The sequence below is a fragment of the Nerophis lumbriciformis genome, linkage group LG24 (assembly GCF_033978685.3).
Source record: "Nerophis lumbriciformis linkage group LG24, RoL_Nlum_v2.1, whole genome shotgun sequence".
Taxonomy (NCBI): Eukaryota; Metazoa; Chordata; class Actinopteri; order Syngnathiformes; family Syngnathidae; genus Nerophis; species Nerophis lumbriciformis.
In genome coordinates, this window is record NC_084571.2 from 27,064,744 (window position 1) to 27,084,853 (window position 20,110).

The 20,110-nt window shown below is 41.1% G+C and overlaps 1 protein-coding gene across 3 annotated transcripts in view; it reads left to right on the forward strand.

Moving 5' to 3' along the window:
- The window catches only part of aclya (ATP citrate lyase a), a 72,642-nt gene that overhangs the window by 24,751 nt on the left and 27,781 nt on the right, over positions 1–20,110 (forward strand). For 2 of the 3 annotated variants that reach the window (XM_061981858.1, XM_061981859.1), the window contains 7 exons: positions 2,432–2,494; positions 2,578–2,768; positions 14,854–14,933; positions 15,363–15,493; positions 16,645–16,763; positions 18,350–18,486; positions 18,563–18,624. In XM_061981858.1, coding sequence (XP_061837842.1) covers positions 2,432–2,494; positions 2,578–2,768; positions 14,854–14,933; positions 15,363–15,493; positions 16,645–16,763; positions 18,350–18,486; positions 18,563–18,624 — 783 coding nt within the window. Of the gene's footprint in view, positions 1–2,431; positions 2,495–2,577; positions 2,769–10,964; positions 11,110–14,853; positions 14,934–15,362; positions 15,494–16,644; positions 16,764–18,349; positions 18,487–18,562; positions 18,625–20,110 lie in introns of those variants that run through there. The other variant, XM_061981860.2, reaches the window with a different exon arrangement.

Below are 20,110 nucleotides of genomic sequence, written 5' to 3' on the forward strand. Positions count from 1 at the left end.
AGCATATATTAATGCAGTATGAAGAAGAATGTTTTAATGTAGACATGCAAGCCTTGAAAGAACATTTTGAAAATCAAGACTACATTTCCTGCAAATGGGTGCATTTCTACCCTATATTTTAACTTTAGATTTATTCTCATATCAAACTCTTTTGGCTGTCTTTTTGACACTTACATCCGGCGCCCACCTCCACACCCTGGATTATAAATAATGTAAATAATTAAATGTGATTATCTTGTGTGATGACTGTATTATGATGATAGTATATATCTGATAGTATATATCTGTATCATGAATCAATTTAAGTGGACCCCGACTTAAACAAGTTGAAAAACTTATTCGGGTGTTACCATTTAGTTGTCAATTGTACGGAATATGTACTTCACTGTGCAACCTACTAATAAAAGTCTCAATCAATCAATCAAAACACATAGAATCATCATACTGCTGTGATTATATGCATCAAGTGTTCATTCAAGGCTAAGGCAAAATATCGAGATATATATTGTGTATCGCAATATGGCCTTAAAATATCGCAATATTAAAAAAAGGCCATATCGCCCAGCCCTAGTTCAATGATGCCATTTCTGTTTGTCATGTATAATTTTGTCTATTTTGTGTTTATCCTTGAATAAACAGGTCAGTTTCTTGTTACCAACCATTGTGTATTATTCAAACTCCCCTAATTCAGCTGGCTAGTTGTTATCAAGAGTACTAAAACCCTTTTCAACATGATTCTGACAACTAAGTAGGCTAAATAACTTTAAACTTTAATACATGCTTGGATAGGCCAGTATCGGTCAGTATCGGATCGGAAATGCAAAAACAATATCGGTATCGGATCGGAAGTGCAAAAACCTGGATCGGGACATCCCTAGTCTAAATACTCGCGAAATATTGCAATGAAGTCACTAAGTTGGCAACACGGATCCCTTGTGCTATGTCCTTTCATTCTATGGCAGACCACTAAAAATTGGTGGATGCACAAATCCAGAAAAAAGTGTTCACAAAAAACAAACTCATTTATTAAAGTGTGCACACGCACTAATCCAAGTACATTTCATTTTTTACGTCCCAATCAATGTGGTAGCTGGGCACGCCCAGGCCGCGCCCCTTTATAAATACGCAAATCCTATTGAAATTAGCCATGTGCCTAAGATCCTACTCTCTGCCCAATCAAAATTCACTGCCAAGCCTTAGGAGGTGCTTTTTTCGGAGTTTCCAGAAAACAAGAGAGGGATGAGTTGGATAGTGTGAGAACTGTCAATGTTGTAGAGTCTGAAAACCACACACAGGAACAAATAACAAATAATTGGCACTACATCAGGAAGAGGGTGAAGAAGAAGATGGATGTGGCTAAAACAGGCAAGGGGATCAGAGATAAAGTAGTGCTGCACATCATTTAAAAAGATAGAAATGATGTGTAAAACTTTAGATGAGGTGAATTACTAAGACTACAATTTGTGGAACTTACAACAAACTGTTTTTATACAGTGACTTGCTTGCAGACTGATTATAGTGTCATGTGAAAATTATGTAATATTCGGTTTAGGGCTGCAACAACTAATCGATTTAAATCGATTAAAATCGATTATGAAAATAGTTGGCGATTAATTTAGTCATCGATTCGTTGGATCTATGCTATGCGCATGCGTAGAGGCTCCTTTTTTTTGTAATTTTTTTTAATAAACCTTTATTTATAAACGGCAACATTTACAAACAGCTGAGAAACAATCAAAAAAAGTATGGTGCCAGTATGCTGTTTTCCCCCCAATAAAATACTGGAAAGGATAGAAATGTACTTTGTCTCTTTTATCCAATTATTAATCGATTAATCGAAGTAGTAATCGACAGATTAATCGATTATCAAATTAGTTGTTACTTGCAGCCCTAATTCGGTTTGAAATCTTTTAAATTCAAATATGTCAGCATACCAAGAAGGATACAAAAGACTTTGACCCTTGTTTGATTACTCAATTTAGGTCGGACCATTCCTTCACCGTCTCCGGTGCCATAATGTGCCGCAACCACCGGAACACATTGTAGCAGCAATAGGTGGAAAACCCTTCCAAATATTAATATGAATATGAAGCATTCAATGCATTTTGTGTCCTTGCCTAAATTTTTTTCACATTGTTGAAATCAAACGACCACCTCTGTGTGTCGCCAAAGTATCCGCAGCGTGTAGAAATGTGCGTACGTGAAGCATGAAGTTGGCGTGAGGCACCGCACATTTCCACGTCCAAAAATCGATTTCGATGTGCAGCCCGCTATAAGTCCATGAATGTGTGAGACTGTAATTTGTGTGCAGATTATTTCCTTTTTCTTAGTGATAATTATGACTACCACTAAGTTCCACAGAGAAAGGTGTTGCTTTTTCTCTATGTTGTCATGTGTGTTCTTTAATAAATGTTTCTTTGGTGGTCCTCAGGTGGGAAAAGCCAAAGGCATTCTCAAGAACTTCCTCATCGAGCCGTTCGTCCCTCACAAGCAGGTGACTCATTCATTGCGGGGAAAGGCAGTTTCATGATCTTTTTTTAGTATTCGTGTTGCCAAAATCCTTTCTCCGTCAATTAGGAGGAGGAGTTCTACGTGTGCATCTACGCCACCCGGGAAGGTGACCACGTGTTATTTCACCACGAAGGAGGGGTGGATGTAGGCGACGTGGACACCAAGGCCAAGAAGCTGCTAATTGGCGTGGACGAGAAGATCAGCGTGGAGTCGGTCACCAAGCAACTGCTCTCGCACGTCCCTAACGACAAGAGACTGTGAGTACCAATCAAGAAATGACATAAGCTAATAAGCTCAGGGAGAAGTGCATTGGGTGTCTACAAAAGCACTTTGTAAATCCAACCTGATTCATTAATTTATTTATTCATTGTTGTGTTACAGCATGAGTAGTAAGAAATGTGTTAGTACTGTATTTTTCGGACTATAATTCGCAGTTTTTTTCATAGTTTGGCCGGGGGTGCGACTTATACTCAGGAGCGACTTACGTGTGAAATTATGAACACATTACCGTAAAATATCAAATAATATTATTTAGCTCATTCACGTAAGAGACTAGACGTATAAGATTTCATGGGATTTAGCGATTAGGAGTGACAGATTGTTTGGTAAACGTATAGCATGTTCTATATTTTATAGTTATTTGAATGACTTACCATAATATGTTACGTTAACATACCAGGCACGTTCTCAGTTGGTTATTTATGCCTCATATAACGTACACTTATTCAGCCTGTTGTTCACTATTCTTTATTTATTTTAAATTGCCTTTCAAATGTCTATTCTTGGTGTTGGGTTTTATCAAATAAATTTCCCCCAAAAATGCGACTTATACTCCAGTGCGACTTATATATGTTTTTTTCCTTCTTTATTATGCATTTTCGGCCGGTGCGATTTATACTCCGGAGCGACTTACCGGTATACTCCGAAAAATACGGTAATTGCTGTGATACGAAAAGAGGTAGGATTAAATAAGCTCTGCCTCTTCTTACTCCTTTTTGGACAGGTAATGAGAAACTAACTATGTGATGTATCCTATTGTAAATGTATTACATGCATGTTCGGAATAAACTAACATCATAACCATAACCCAGTGGTGCTCACACTTTTTCTGCAGGCGAGAGCTACTTTTCAATTGATCAAGTCGTGGGGATCTAACTCATTCATATATATAATTTATGTTTACTTATTTATGAAATATATGTTTTTGTTAACTAGTTAAAGGTGTTTAATGATAATGCAAGCATGTTTAACACATATAGTTAATATTGTTAATAAATTAAAGGTGTTTAATGATAATGCAAGCATGTTTAACACATATAGTTAATATTGTTAATAAATTAAAGGTGTTTAATGATAATACAAGAATCAGGGGTGCTCACACTTTTTCAGCATGCAAGCTACTTATAAAATGATCAAGTCAAAATGATGTACCTACTACAAAAATGAAATACCGGTACATATATTTATTTCTAAATATATTGAGGATTCTTTATATCGAAGATAATATTTCTGCCTTATTTTTAAAGTCTCGGAACAATGAGTCAGCCGTTGTTTGCGCATGCGCAGTGACCTAAGTGTCAGAAAAACGAAGATGTCATCTGACTGGCTGCCCTGTTTATCAATCAAAAGACGGGATGGATGATAGGCTGGCGTAAATTTTTTTTTTTTTTTAATGTAATGCAAATTTTTTTTTAAATTTTTTTTTATGTAATGCGATCTACCAATACTACCTTTGCGATCGACTGGTAGATCGCGATCGACGTATTGAGCACCCCTGCCATAACCCATCAATTAAGTAAAAAAAACATTTTGGTTGACAAAAATGGTTGACATTTGTGTGCACAAGTGCGTATATTTCATCCTTTAAAAAGTAGCCAAAACCCACGTTTTTACTGGGGTCGCCCCGATACAACTTCTTTACCTCTGAAAACGATACCGATATTGGAGTCCTGACTATTTGCTGATACCGATATCGATCGAAGAATATACCAGTAGGATTTATGCAAACCGTTCTCGTTTGTTTTGTAGAATGTTAGAAACAATGGTAGGAATGAAAAGCATTATCCTATTTATTATCAACAGTCTGGAATGTACTTAAACTGTTTTTAGGTTGAAGTAGAGTGTTTTTTGATTGATTGATTGATTGATTGATTGATTGAGACTTTTATTAGTAGATTGCAAAGTGAAGTACATATTCCGTACAATTGACCACTAAATGGTAACACCCGAATAAGTTTTTCAACTTGTTTAAGTCGGGGTCCACTTAAATTGATTCATGATACAGATATATACTATCAGATATATACTATCACCATAATACAGTCATCACACAAGATAATCATCAGAGTATATACATTGAATTATTTACATTATTTACAATCCGGGGTGTGGGATGTGGAGGGGGGGGGGGGGTGGTTAGGTTTGGTTGTTATCATCACTTCAGTCATCAACAATTGTATCATCATGGTATGTACAGCAAGTAGTGGACATAGAGAGAGAGAGAGAGAGAGAGATCAGAAAGCATAAGAAAAAGTATCAACATTTGATTATTTGCATTTGATTATTAACAATCCGGGGAGGGTGTTAGTTTAGGGTTGAAGTTGCCTGGAGGTGTACTTTTAGTGCGGTTTTGAAGGAGGATAGAGATGCCCTTTCTTTTACAGCTGTTGGGAGCGCATTCCACATTGATGTGGCATAGAAAGAGAATGAGTTAAGACCTTTGTTAGATCAGAATCTGGGTTTAACGTGGTTAGTAGAGCTCCCCCTGGTGTTGTGGTTATGGCGGTCATTTACGTTAAGGAAGTAGTTTGACATGTACTTCGGTATCAGGGAGGTGTAGCGGATTTTATAGACTAGGCTCAGTGCAAGTTGTTTTACTCTGTCCTCCACCCTGAGCCAGCCCACTTTGGAGAAGTGGGTAGGAGTGAGGTGGGATCTGGGGTGGAGGTCTAGAAGTAATCTGACTAGCTTGTTCTGGGATGTTTGGAGTCTAGATTTGAGGGTTTTGGAGGTGCTAGGGTACCAGGAGGTGCATGTGTAATCGAAAAAGGGTTTAACGAGAGTTCCCGCTAGAATCCTCATGGTGCTTTTGTTGACCAAAGAGGAGATTCTATAGAGAAATCTCGTTCGTTGGTTGACCTTTTTGATTACCTTGGTTGCCATTTTATCACAGGAAAGATTAGCCTCTAGAATGGAACCTAGGTAGGTGACCTCATCTTTCCTGGTGATAATAATGTCACCCACTTTTATAGTGAAGTCATTGACTTTCTTAAGGTTGATGTGGGACCCAAACAGGATGAATTCCGTTTTGCCTAAGTGTATGGATAGCTTGTTGTCAGCGCTACAGAGTTCAGCACTGAGGATTTTCTCCACCTGTGACTTGTCCTTGTCTGATACCAGCAGGGCCGAGTCATTCGCAAACAAGAACAATTCACAGTTGCATGCTGATGACATGTTGTTTATGTATATTAGGAACAGTAAGGGCCCTAATATACGGTAATAAATATGGTAATTGTTTTTGGTGACACCTCGTGGTCACAATAATTCATTAAGTTAAGCTCATGATGCAGTAAGTTGAATGCTGTAGATACGTTTGTTACTGTTCTGCCTTGGAGACTTTGTATGTGTAAGTAATATGCAACTATAATTATTTGATACTTGTCAACATTAGGAAAGGTGCTGTTTTAAAGTACAATATTGTTGAATGAATTATTACGTCTGTCTAGCTTGTGTGCTATTATGTGCTTAGCTGTTGTGCAGCTGCTAGGTCCAAGTAGCCTATAGCCTACCAATATTTACCTTTTGTAAATGACTTCACTAAAATACGGGGAAAATATCCAACACCAATGGCCCAACACGAGTGGTCTAACTGAGACAAGAAGACCGCAGGCTTATAAGGAATGATCAGTGCGCTGATATTTAAGTGGTGAGGTGGTGGTGGTGGTGGTGGTGGGCGGGGTTGCAAGTGTTTTCCATTAGCCAAATGACAAAAACCCTCCTACGCTTTTTTTCATCTGACTCCACCCGAATCCTACCACCCCCTCCTTTCAAGGCTGCGGTGGATTCAGAGCACGTCCATTTTATTTTGATGGCTGTTATACAGTGGCCCCCCTTTTCCCTCTCTCCTTGTCCGTATGTCCAGCAGCGCTCTCGTTGAGACTGCGACTCACTGTCTTGGCTGACATTGACGAAGCAGCCCCATTAACAATTTCTCTCCCACATCGCCATTTTTTCCATTCCACGCACACTTGGGGAAGCTGAGTCACTTTGGCTCGCTCCCGTCAGACGAGGTTCTGACAACAGGCTGACACGGTTACTAAGCGGCCTCTCCTCCCGACAGGATCAGATAATGCATCCGCACACTGCCCATTCTACTCTGCTATGACGTACGAAGCAATTAAATTAGATTTCCCGTCCTACATCAAGACAGGAGAGGAAATTGGCAGGTGCATTCTTTTCCTTCCTTTAATACTGGATGTGGACAACATAACATAGCTAGGATACCCACCAAAATCATTCTTGTGCATGCACTTCTCTGTAAATATGTGCATTAGGGCTGCAGCTATCAAATATTTTAGTACTCATGTATCAATTAGTTTGTTCAATTAATTAAGTAATCCGATATAGCCATACTTGCCAACCTTGAGACTTACGATTTTGGAAGGTGGGGGGTGGGGGGCGTGGGTCGGGGCGTGGTTGGGGGCGTGGCTAAGAGGGGAGGAGTATATTTACAGCTAGAATTCACCAAGTCAAGTATTTCATATATATATATATATATATATATATATATACACACATTTATATATATATATATATATACATTTATATATATATAAGAAATACTTATATATATATATCAATCTATCTATCTATCTATCTATCAAGAGGGACAGAGACAGCGCACAGTGCATGTGGATCACATGTTACCATGGCGACAAAACATGGAGAGACTGCCAGTTATCTAGTCTCCACCAGTTGCAGAAAATGTGCCATCAGTACAACTGGACAGTGCTGTTTCAGTTCCATCATCAGGACCATCAGTGAGTCAGACACAAACTAGTCTCATCATTGAACCAGATTCAAGGGCTGCTGAGTTGCCATCATCAGAACCCAGATCACCCACAACAAAAACCCCACCAGTGATCCGCAGGTACCCAGAAAGGTTTCGAGTACCACCAAAAAAACTGAGTCTCTGAAGACAGTATAAAAATCTGTGTTAAAGATGTACAAATACTGTTTGTATAATAAGCATGTTATTGTTTACAAATGAGGGTTAAGAGTTTAGTCCTAAAAAAAAGAAAATAATCTGGCTTAAGTACAGTTTTTTTAATTGAGCTGCTGCATTTTTTGGTTGGGTTGTTTATTTCTTTTGAGTAACTTCTACAATTCTAAAAGGGGAGGAATGTAATGGAGTGATCGATGTTTGTCTGTTGCCATCTCCTGGTGAATGTTGGCTATAGCGTACTGGGGTTACTTTTTGGTTGGCCAACGATTTCCTGACGTCAAGTGTGTGAGTCTGTTCTGAAGTCTACAGTAAAGAGACGTACTTCATCACCTCGCCTGGTTATTGCCTCCAACTCAATATATTACAACAATATTGCTCCATGCAGACCCTCCAGGTCCGCATGGAGCTGGAGGGGGCGTGGCCTCCAGGTCCGCCTGAATTTCGGGAGAAAATTTGTCCCGGGAGGTTTTCGGTAGAGGCGCTGAATTTCGGGAGTCTCCCGGAAAATCCGGGAGGGTTGGCAAGTATGGATATAGCACAGTTGTCAAACTTAAGACCCGGAGGCCTGATCTGGCCCACCACATTATTTTATTTGGTCCTTTAAAGCCTGGAAATATGTGTAAATAAAATACTTTATAATTTTGTAACTAAATGCATTTGTTCTTTCCATTTTGACGGAAAATAATACATGCACTCCATGCGATCGGATCATTTTTTAACTTAGATATTACCTAATAATATAACAAATATATTATCATACATTCAAACACTTTTTTCTGCTTGACCCTTTTACCATGAATTGATTAACGTGGACCCCGACTTAAACAAGTTGAAAAACGTATTCGGGTGTTACCATTTAGTGGTCAATTGTACGAAATATGTACTGTACTGTGTAATCTACTAATAAAAGTTTCAATCAATCTGTTACGTCTTGGACGCATGGTTGCGATTGTTGTGTTCCTTCCAAGGCAGGAGACAAGTAGGAGCGGAGTGCAGGTAAGATTTTAAGTATATTTAATAAATAAAAGGCAGGAAAAAAATACAAAACTGAGGACGCTAGCAAGCGTGGAGCTAAGCAAAAACCAAAATGTCACCAAGGGTGATAAACAAGGAATGCTAGCATGCACAAACTTACTATGAGGAGAAAACCAGGGGAAACGTAAATGTTGCATGAAGCAAACATTGACCCAGCACTTACTGCTGGGTGACAGGAAACTATAAAGGGGAGTGATTAGCCAAAACACCTGGTGGAAACACTAATTGCCAAAACTAAGACAGGTGAGGAGAATCAGTGCCCATGGAAACCAAGAATAAACAGGGAAAGAGTGTGCACCCAGGAAACAGACTAAAGCAGAAACATAACCAACATAAATCATGCCATGATCCGGGTAACGGATCATGACATAACCCCCCCCCCTTAAGGGACGGATCCCAGACGTCCCAAACAAGAATCCCCTCCCCTACAAAAAAAACCCCCAGAAAGTCAAAAGTCACGGGAGGGTGGAGGGAGGACTTGGTGGTGGGCCGCCAGGCCATGTGTCCCCGAAGCCACCGGGGACAAGTCAGGTGGCGGCGGCGGGTAGATTGTCGCCGCAATCGTCGAGGCGGGCGACCTCGGAACCGCCATGTCTGTGGCCGTTGAGGAGGCGGACGAGACTGGCGCCAGAACCTCAGCAGTCTTTGAGTCCTGTACCAAAGTCTGGGGCGTCGCTGCTGTTGGTGCCAAAAGCGTCCATGAAAAGTCCAGAAACGACAAGGTGGGCGGCGCCGTGGTGCGGCCCGCCGGACAAGAGGAGGTGTGCGGCGCCGAGGTGCGGCCCGCCGGACACGAGGAGGTGGGCGACGCCGTGGTGCGGCCCGCCGGACAAGAGGAGGTGGGCGGCGCCGAGGTGCGGCCCGCCGGACAAGAGGAGGTGGGCGGCGCCGTGCTGCGGCCCGCCGGACACGAGGTGGGTACGTCGTAGGCGAGGCAGGCGCGGGAGGCGTCGTCGCCGTGGTAACAGGAAGCGTCGTCGCCGTGGAAACAGGAAGCGTCGTCGCCGTGGAAACAGGAAGCGTCGTCGCCGTGGAAACAGGAGGCGCCGTCGCCGTGGAAACAGGAGGCGCCGTCGCCATGGAAGCAGGAGGCGCCGTCGCCATGGAAGCAGGAGGCGCCGTCGCCATGGAAGCAGGAGGCGCCGTCGCCATGGAAGCAGGAGGCGCCGTCGCCATGGAAGCAGGAGGCGCCGTCGGCGTGTGCGGAGCCAGAGGCGGAGCAGGCGGCTCGTCTGTCGGCGTGGGCGGAGCCAGAGGCGGATCAGGCAACGGAGTATCTGCGGGTGGTGGATGTCTGAGCTGGACTGCTGTGTTGGCCGTAGGGGGAATCATCACCTGCAGTGCGGAGAGTATAGTTCCCATCTGTCTCTCCAAAGCACCAAGGCGGGCGTCTTGGCGTTCCGCTATGGCGTTGACGCAAGCCCCAAGAACGCCAAACTGTTCCTCTCGTTGTCCAAGTTGTTTGTCCTGTTGGTGCAATGCCCATTTTACTTGGTTGGTCTCTGCGGGGTCTTGTGTGCTTTGCAGTGCTGGAGCAGGAGGTGGAGAGGATGGCGTTTGCAGGACCACCAGGGTTGATGGTGGCGTAAGAGTGGCAGGCGTCCGGGCTGTCGGCATGGGAGGAGCCAGAGGAGTGGGCGACTCAGAAGTGACAGGCGGGGTTTGAGCCCTAGGGGGTGGGGCCAAAGTAATTGGGGGCGGAGCTTGAAAACCAGAATGTGACTGGTACTGACTAGACTTATAATTAACAAAAATGTCCTGATAGTATTTAATTGTTGAATTAAAGTCATTTGGAGGCGGCTGACAGAAAGAATTGACTGAATTAAAAAAAATGTCTTCGTCTATGACGTCACCACCAGTGGACGGGATTACGTCATCCGCGCGGGTCTCCAGCTGACTGACAGCCCAATCAGTGAACTCTTTGGCAAAGTGAGTGATGGGATTACCAAACATCGGCGGAGGGGAATCATGGGCTGGTTGGCTGTGTTCCGGAGGGAAGAATTGCGGGGGTGGCGCGTCTCTGTCGCGAGCTGAAGCCGTCTTGTGCGACTTCCGCCTTCGCTGACGCGTGCGAGCGGGCTGAGAGCGGACCTCCCCGGGCCAGATGGAGTCGATCGGGACCAGAACACCTCCAGGTCCCCATATCATCTCCTCATCTGGAGAACAGCGGAGCGTCTCTGCTTCCATCGCTCGGAGGACCATCCACGCACCTTCATCTACCTCCGTCAAGCCCGTAGCGAAATAACTTTTTGCTGGCTTCGTACTGTGACGACCGGGGCGCATTGTGATGCGGGGTTTTGTTCTCCCAGGATGCAACGGACTTCGGACACAGCGTGAAGGTAAAATAAATGATTTATTTACCGGACTAAATTATACTGGAACAAAGAAAAGGGTGCTCATAGCACATAAGGCAAAAACTAAAAGAGCTAGCATGGGAGCTAGAAGGTAAAAAAAGGAGTTTAGCGTGGAAGCTAACAGGTACAGAGCCAGAACAAAAAGTCGTCAACTGTTGCATGAAAACAAACTACGAAGCCAGAACGAATGACAGGGAGGACAGACTTAAATAATAATGTCAGTGATGACAAACAGGTGCGTGTCGGGAACAAACGCGGCAGGTGAAAATAATAAGCAGCCATGGCAACAAACTCAGGTGTACAAAACAGGTACTCAAGGAGTCCAAAACTAACCAAAAACACAAGTATCTTGAAAACGTAAATAAAAAATATGATCCGGGCAGCGGATCACAACACAATCAATTTCAATGACTTATGATTTCATATTGTACACTGTAAAAATGAGAATAGGATTTACGGTAAAATTGTGATATTTACTGTGGTTTTTACAGAATTTTAAAGTAAATGGAAAAAGTTCAATCCCGCCCGGGCTCGGGATCTTTCTGTGTGGAGTTTGCATGTTCTACCCGTGACTGCGTGGGTTCCCTCCGGGTACTCCGGCTTCCTCCCACCGCCAAAAACATGCACCCGGGGATAGGTTGATTGGCAACACTAAATTGGCCCTAGTGTGTGAATGTGAATGTGAATGCTGTCTGTCTATCTGTGTTGGCCCTGTGATGAGGTGGTGACTCGTCCAGGGTGTACACCTCCTTCCGCCCGAATGCCGCTGAGATAGGCTCCAGCACCCCCCGCGACCCCAAAAGGGACAAGCGGTAGAAGATGGATGGAAAAAAACAGTACCACGAGTACCACTGTTTTTTGGCAATACAATTCGGGCAAATGAGGATAAAAAACTGGTACCGTTCCGCCATTTACAATAAGTAAATATTACAGTAAGTAAATTTACAGTAAGTACTGCACCGTAAGATCTACAGTTGTTTTTACGGTAAAAAACTGGCAGCTCAGTTGCAAGAATTTAAGTGTAAAAAAAAAAAAAAGCAGTTTTCTATTTACAGTAAATAAAACAAACATTTTGTATTAAAATTCTGGCAACAGAGCTGCAAGTGGCACTGTAAAAACCATGTACATTTTACGGTAAAATTATTATTATTATTTTACTGTAAAATCTACCTTTTATTTATTTTTTTTAATTTTTTTTACATTGTACATAAAAAATAAAAAAAAAAGTAAAAATCAAATGCATAGAAAATTGTGTAATATCATTCACTATTAGAAGCACCCCTCTGAGGTCAACCATACGGTTTGACCCTCAATGAAAACAATTTTGACAACGCCTCAGCAGGCACAAGACATTAAAACAACGTTGAGAACTTGTTGAATTAGGTCCTGACGTTGAGCAACTCATACCTAACGTTGAAACAACATGCTTTTTGACATGGTTTAATCAATGTTGGGTTTGATGTTGATTTGACCATTGAGATGTGGTCATTTTCCCACCAATATTCTACAACACAAATACAACGTTGAAACAACATGCTTTTTGACAAAATGTATTCAATGTCAGATTGTGACGTTGATCTGACCATTAAAATTTGGTCATTTTCCGACCAATATTTTACAACACAAATGCAACGTTGAAACAACATGCTTTCTGACATGTATTCAATGTCAGATTGTCACATTGATTTGACCTTTGAAATTTGGTCATCCACAACGTTAGACACCGACGTTGTCTGAATTTACAAATACAACTATTTTGCAACGTTGTTTCAAAGTCAGTTTTAAAGGACATGTATGTATAATCATTGTTGTATCAATGTCTTGTGCCTGCTGCTTTATAGCCTCAATGCGTATTTTAGGGAAAATAGGTAAAATAAACATTTCTGCCTGCCACACTCTTTGTTCTTTTTTTTCCAGGAAATGCAAATCATCAACATTGAAATTTCACTTTTATCTTGTATGTTTTAATAGAAATTAAAATAATAAAAGTTGTTTGCTATTTGCCACCACACAGATCACGGCACCCACACACTCCCACCCTCATTTCTGCTCTGTTACAGCGGCCGTTCGTAAACTATATCTGCATATTCAAAGTTCTGGGCATTCCATGCGGACTGGATTGTATCATTTTTTATTGGGTACATTAGTTGCACTCATTAAATTAATCAAAGCAACAGAATATGAATCGAAGCTTTTGCCTAATCGAATTAATCGTTGCATCCCTGATAGAACTGGGTAATAAAATGATGTATTGCCGCAGACCCGTAATCAAAATCAATAAAAAAAAAAATGTTTGATATATTATTTTTTTCATCAGAGGAAACAAAGTTGCAAAGCAAGGTTAGTTGCATTAACAAAGACACTGGCTCTCTTGTAACCAAGCAATGCAGAAAGTGATCACTGATCAGTGGGAGTAACATGCTGTTTTGTTGAGCCATCTCGCAGTTGATTCTTTCCATGGGGTGAGAAGAGAAACTAAAAAAAAGAGTGCTGCAGAGAGCGAAGAAACTGTCAATAAATAAGGAAATATCACCTCATCAGTATGACATCTTTAAAAACTTTTTTTTTAAAACTGACTGTAATGAGACCAAAGCGCTCTGAATAAGTATTACCACACCACCTATTTTCACATTTCCCTGTATAATTTTTCAAACTGTGCACTATTTTGTTACACTTTATTAAACATTTCTTACATATTCCTTATTTTTGCACGTTCATTTGATTTTAGAATTTAGTTTATGTTGTTGAGTGTTTTCCATGCTTGTGTTGATGTTTCCTTTCTTTTCTGCCTTGATAGCTGAGGGAATTATAGTCAGAGCATTTTAAATACAAATTACATTTTTCTCCGGCCCTTATTTTCGATAGGTCAAATATGAATAATTATTAGGGATGTCCGATAATATCGGCCTGCCGATATTATCAGCCGATAAATGCGTTAAAATGTAATATCGGAAATTATCGGTATCGTTTTTTTTTATTGTTGGTATCCTTTTTTTTTTTTTTATTTAATTTTTTTTTTTTTTTTTATTAAATCAACATAAAAAACACAAGATACACTTACAATTAGTGCACCAACCCAAAAAACCTTCCTCCCCCATTTACACCCATTCACACTCATTCACTAAAAAGGGTTGTTTCTTTCTGTTATTAATATTCTGGTTCCTACATTATATATCAATACATATCAATACAGTCTGCAAGGGATACAGTCCGTAAGCACACATGATTGTGTGTGCTGCTGGTCCACTAATAGTACTAACCTTTAACAGTTAATTTTACAAATTTTCATTAATTACTAGTTTCTATGTAACTGTTTCTATATTGTTTACTTTCTTTTTTTATTCAAGAAAATGTTTTTAATTAATTTATCTTATTTTATTAATTTTTTTTAAGAGTACCTTATCTTCACCATACCTGGTTGTCCAATTTAGGCATAATAATGTGTTAATTCCACGACTGCATATATCTGTTGATATCGGTATTGGTTGATATGGGTATCGGTAATTAAAGAGTTGGACAATATCGGAATATCAGATATCGGCAAAAAGCCATTATCGGACATCCCTAATAATTATCGATATCGACCAATATAAAACACTTAAATAGTGATCCAATTTTTAGCCATATCGCCCAACCTTACTCCCTAATGTGCTGTATTTTTTCTTTATATGTAAATCTATGTGAATTGTACTCTTTTGTTCATATAATATCTTTCTTACATATTGGCAGGGTGCTGGCCCAATTCATTATGGGGCTCTTTAACCTGTACGAAGACCTGTTCTTCACATACCTGGAGATTAACCCACTGGGTAGGTTCCTATTTAACTTACTTCATTCAACACATCATTAGGTTCACCTGCACATTGTGACGCAAATGCGAAATCACAGAATCATTTCTTAGTATGTGTGTCATCATCTTGGTTACCACAGATAAGCCAAACATTCATCAATATGTAATCAGATTATGAAAGAAAACATCATCAGATCTTACCAGCAAAAAATAGATCTTGTTACTTTTAAAACACAAGAGGAAGGAAAGAAGTAAATAATTCATGCCGCCGCTGTTTGAAGATGTTTATAATTGCCTGCATAGAACATGCCCTCTGGCGGCCTGAGACTGGTTCTGCCTGTTTTGATGTGGTACAGAACCAATTTGCAGGCAGCTAGGGGGTCTCCCCTGCTAACATGAATGTAACACTGCGGGTTGACGTGTCAACTCTGATTTCCACCTCCCTCAGTGGTCACCAAAGATGGCGTCTACGTGCTGGACATGGCGGCAAAGATCGACGCCACGGCAGACTACATCTGCAAGGCCAAATGGGGGGACGTGGAATTCCCGCCACCTTTTGGCAGGGAGGCCTATCCTGAGGTAATGACATGTCAAACAACACTCGTATTTATTTATATAAATCATATCATTTTGTTCTAAAACTATCTTTAAAATGGAGGGCATCAACTTAGAATCTAAAAGCAGTCACTCTGCGGCCGGTGCATGTCGGGCTCGTCTCAGACAGACTCCCCGTGTGCCAGACGGACGTTCTAATTGGGCCGCAGTGACTCGATTGGTGATGAAGCGGGGAGGGGAGAACAGCGGGCGCCTTTGATTGGAAGTATTTTCTTCCCAGTCGCCAGCTGTGTGTGCCTGTGTGCTGCAATCACTGAAAATACACTCTCTGGCCACTTCATTAGGCACACCTGTACAGTCCAATTCAAAATGTCCTTCCAAAGGCAGATTCTGTTTTTTTAGACCTTTCTTGCACTCATACTTGCCAACCTTCCCAATTTTCCCGGGAGACTCCCGAAATTCAGTGCCCCTCCCGAAAATCTCCCGGGGCAACCATTCTCCCGAATTTCTCCCGATTTCCGCCCAGACAACAGCATTTGGGGCGTGCCTTAAAGGCACTGCCTTTAGCGTCCTCTACGACCTGTCGTCACGTCCGGTTTTCCCCCATACAAACAGCGTGCCGGCCCAGCCACATATTATATGCGGCTTTTACACACACACAAGTTAATGCAAGGCATACTTGATCAACAACTATACAGGCCACACTGAGGGTGGCCGTATAAACAACTTTAACACTGTTACAAATATGCGCCACACTGTGAACCCACACCAAACAAGAATGACAAACACATTTCGGGAGAACATCTGCACTTTAACACAACATAAACACAACAGAACAAATACCCAGAAACCCTTGCAGCAGTAACTCTTCCAGGACGCTACAATATGCACCCCCTGCCCCCTCAAACCTCGTCCCCCCTACCTCAACCCCGCACCCCGCCCACATCCCAACCCCCCACCCCCATCTCCCGAATTCGGAGGTCTCAAGGTTGGCAAGTATGCTTGCACTGGATTTGGTGAAATGGTTCAGGTGTACCTATTGAAGTGGCCAGTCACTACACCTGCGGTGCTCACATATTGGGGCTTGTTAAATGTGTACTCCTAGGCCCTGATTGAGTCCTCCATTCACGCCATCCTCCAACCTACCAATCGACCTTTCTCTGCCTCGTTTACAGGAGGCCTACATCGCAGATCTAGATGCCAAGAGTGGCGCCAGCCTCAAACTGACCCTGCTCAACCCCCAAGGCAGGATATGGACCATGGTGGCAGGTGGAGGAGCTTCAGTGGTATACAGGTACTTGAGCAGTGTTTCTGAACCATAGAGCCGCTGTTGGGCCGCGAGCGCTCCCTATAGAGCCACCAAAAAATATAAATTTTTCAGCTGTGGTCCATATGGAACGCAACGGTACCCAGTTGTAATTCACTTTTTAATCACTTGTGGCAGTAATGACAATATCACACAAATGGAAAAAGTCTACAACTAAAGTTACAGTCTCTTAAGGGAAAGAATTATGATTAAAGTGGTAAAGCTGTATTTTCATTTGCACTTTAATTGTATTGACAGTTTTGTTAAACATTTTCATTATTTGTTTAGTTTATTATTTAACATAGTTGTATATACATTTATTTTTTAAGAGTTCCTTCTTATATAGCATATTTCTCCACAAAACTGAAAAAGTGGCTTAAGGAAAATCAGACGTCTGAGCACTAGAACTGGACATAGTTCATTCACAACATTATTATTTATAATGTATTTTTTTATTTTGTACTTGTCTTAATACTGTTGTATGTGTTTTTCACCTTTCTTCACTTTTCTTTAAAAGCAGGGAAGAGGGTTGCAAAATAGCCTTTGGCTGGGAGCTTTATGTACTTTGACATCGATTACTGATGGGTAGCAATGTTTAATTGTGCTGTCCCTGTCAAATGAATAAGTGAATAAATAAAATAAATTGGTTCAAACTTATTTTTCTATTCAGCCTGACCTAAGTAAATTATAAATAATACTAACTAAAGTTATAATCTTTGTGATTAACACATTTATCACATTTACTATTTATTAATGAGAACTTTATTTATTGTTATTTATTTAATAATTATATATGCACTCATTTGTCTATTTATTTACTGATTTATTTATTAACTGTTGTGGTTGTGTATTGCTATGATACGAAAAGTGGTAGGATTAAATAAACTCTGCTTCTTTCTACTCCTTTTTGGACATGCTGTATGTAGGAGAAACTTTAATTATGTGATATAACCTATTGTAATTGTATGTAATGTAATGTATGAATGTTCGGAATAACCATAATTCATGGTTTTATACCATTTGACAAGGTTGTAAACTGTAAGTAGGTTAGATATAATTATTGAATATGATTTAAATCAAGAGTAAGATTACTATTTCAGTGTTAATATTTGAGTGGGTCCCGGGCCACTGTGTAGTGGAAAAGTTGGGCCCTGAGTTCAAAAAGGTTAAGAACTCCTGTACTTGATCACTTTTTGGTAAGCATTTCTGAAAAATTGGCGTCTTTTCTGATATGACGTCATATACAATACAAATCAAAAGTTTTTGAGACTCTTTTGCATCCTATTGAATACAATAGTGTCTCTAAACTTTTGGCTAGTGTTGTGTAGGTTGTGCAATACTTTGAGTGCTGCCATTTTTTGTTAGTTTGCATGAATGAGTCTTCTTCCTTCCTCCACCATCTGTTTGAGGGTGTGAAGTGCTTCATGCAGACTCCTCAGCCATGACTAATTAATTCCCCTGCGCCTTCTCTATCTGCTCTACCTATTTTACAGTGCACTATTAATTCCTTGATTTGTTTACATTTTAAAATGTTACACTTTTTGACTTTTTCTCCTCTTGTCAAAATCCCACAGCGACACCATCTGTGACTTGGGCGGAGTCGACGAGCTGGCCAATTACGGCGAGTATTCGGGGGCGCCTAGCGAACAGCAGACCTACGACTACGCCAAGACCATCCTCTCACTCATGACCAGGGAGAAACATCCCGATGGTAACCTAAAAGTTCTGGGGTCATATTAAGCTGTGCATGTTTTTCCCTAGGTATTAAACTTTTTGATGTGTTCCAGGAAAAGTCTTGATCATCGGAGGAAGCATTGCCAACTTCACAAATGTTGCAGCCACATTCAAGGTAGAGTACATCCCCGCTATTTATGGCAAATAAAATGCCTATTTTTGATACTCTAACTTAGGGATCAGCATTTTGCACCCCTTTTCTACTAAAGAAAAATAGCCTGGAGTTGCAAAACATAACACAAATAAAAACTGTCTTTATAAAAATGTACAGGCAAATGAATCAGTCCACTAGAGATGGGATTTATGGCTTTTTCTTTCAAAGAGCCGTCAAAAAGACTGGATCGTTATTATAGTTAGTTTTTGTAAAAAAATGTTTACCAAGGAAACGTGCGGTGAGGTTCGGTGAGGTTCATGACTGGTGAGGCACTGACTTCATCACAGTCAGATTTACAAACATATGAACCCTAAAGAGTATCTTATTCACCATTTGATTGGCAGCAGTTAACGGGTTATGTTTAAAAGCTCATACCAGCATTCTTCCCTGCTTGGCACTCAGCATCAAGGGTTGGAATTGGGGGTTGAATCACCAACAATTATTCCCGGGCGCGGCGCCGCTGCTGCCCACTGCTCCCCTCACATCCCAGGGGGTGATCAAGGGATGGGTCAAATGCAGAGGACAAATTTCACCACACCTAGTGTGTGTGTGTGACAATCATTGCTACTTTAACTTTACACATACAAACTGTAGCACACAAAAAAGCACATTTAATAAAAAAACGTTATTATGGTCTTACCTTTACTTATAAGTGCGGGAACAGTGGTGTTCGTGTTGGAGGAGTTGTGAATGAATGAAATATGAAATCCGTGCTGCAGTCTGCAGGTGTACCTAATGTTGTGTCCCTGCAGTCGTTCACGGCTCCTCCGGCGCGAGCAATGTTGTTTTTGCACTTTTTGGCTTCTTGTTAAGTGACTTTTTTTGGGTGGATTCGGTCTTGCACGTGGAGGGTTTGGGTGTGGGCTTTGGTTGGTGTGGCGCTCCCGTCGGGTGGTGCAGTCTGCGGCGAAGGTGCCTTAACCGGCATCAGGAGGCGGGGTTACGCGAGCCTCAGCCAATGCGTCTTCGCAGCAGTTTTATGATTGCTCAGCACAAGAAATACGTTACACACATACAGTTGTTGACAAAATACACTGTACATTATATACCTCAGCTAACTAAACTATGGAAATGTATAATATAATTCATATAGCAATACGGTCTCACTGCACAGCAGGCCAGCAGTTAGTCGAGTCCGCAATCCATGTTGAGGCACAATTGAGTGACGTGCCTCAACTGGCTGCTGTTCACCGCACCGTCTCTTCTCAGTATTTGAACGGCAAATGTGAAAATTCAGCGATTTTGAATAAAAATAATCTAAAACTGGTGAAGTTAAATGGAAAATAACTTTATTGTATAATCACTGGATACATACAACAATTTAATTAATTTTTTTTCTTTTTACATTTTTTTTCTTTCCATGATGGCAGGTGAGGCCCCACCTCACCTGCCTCTAGTGACCGCACGTCACTGAAGGAAACAATACCCAGTATCAGTTATATGATAA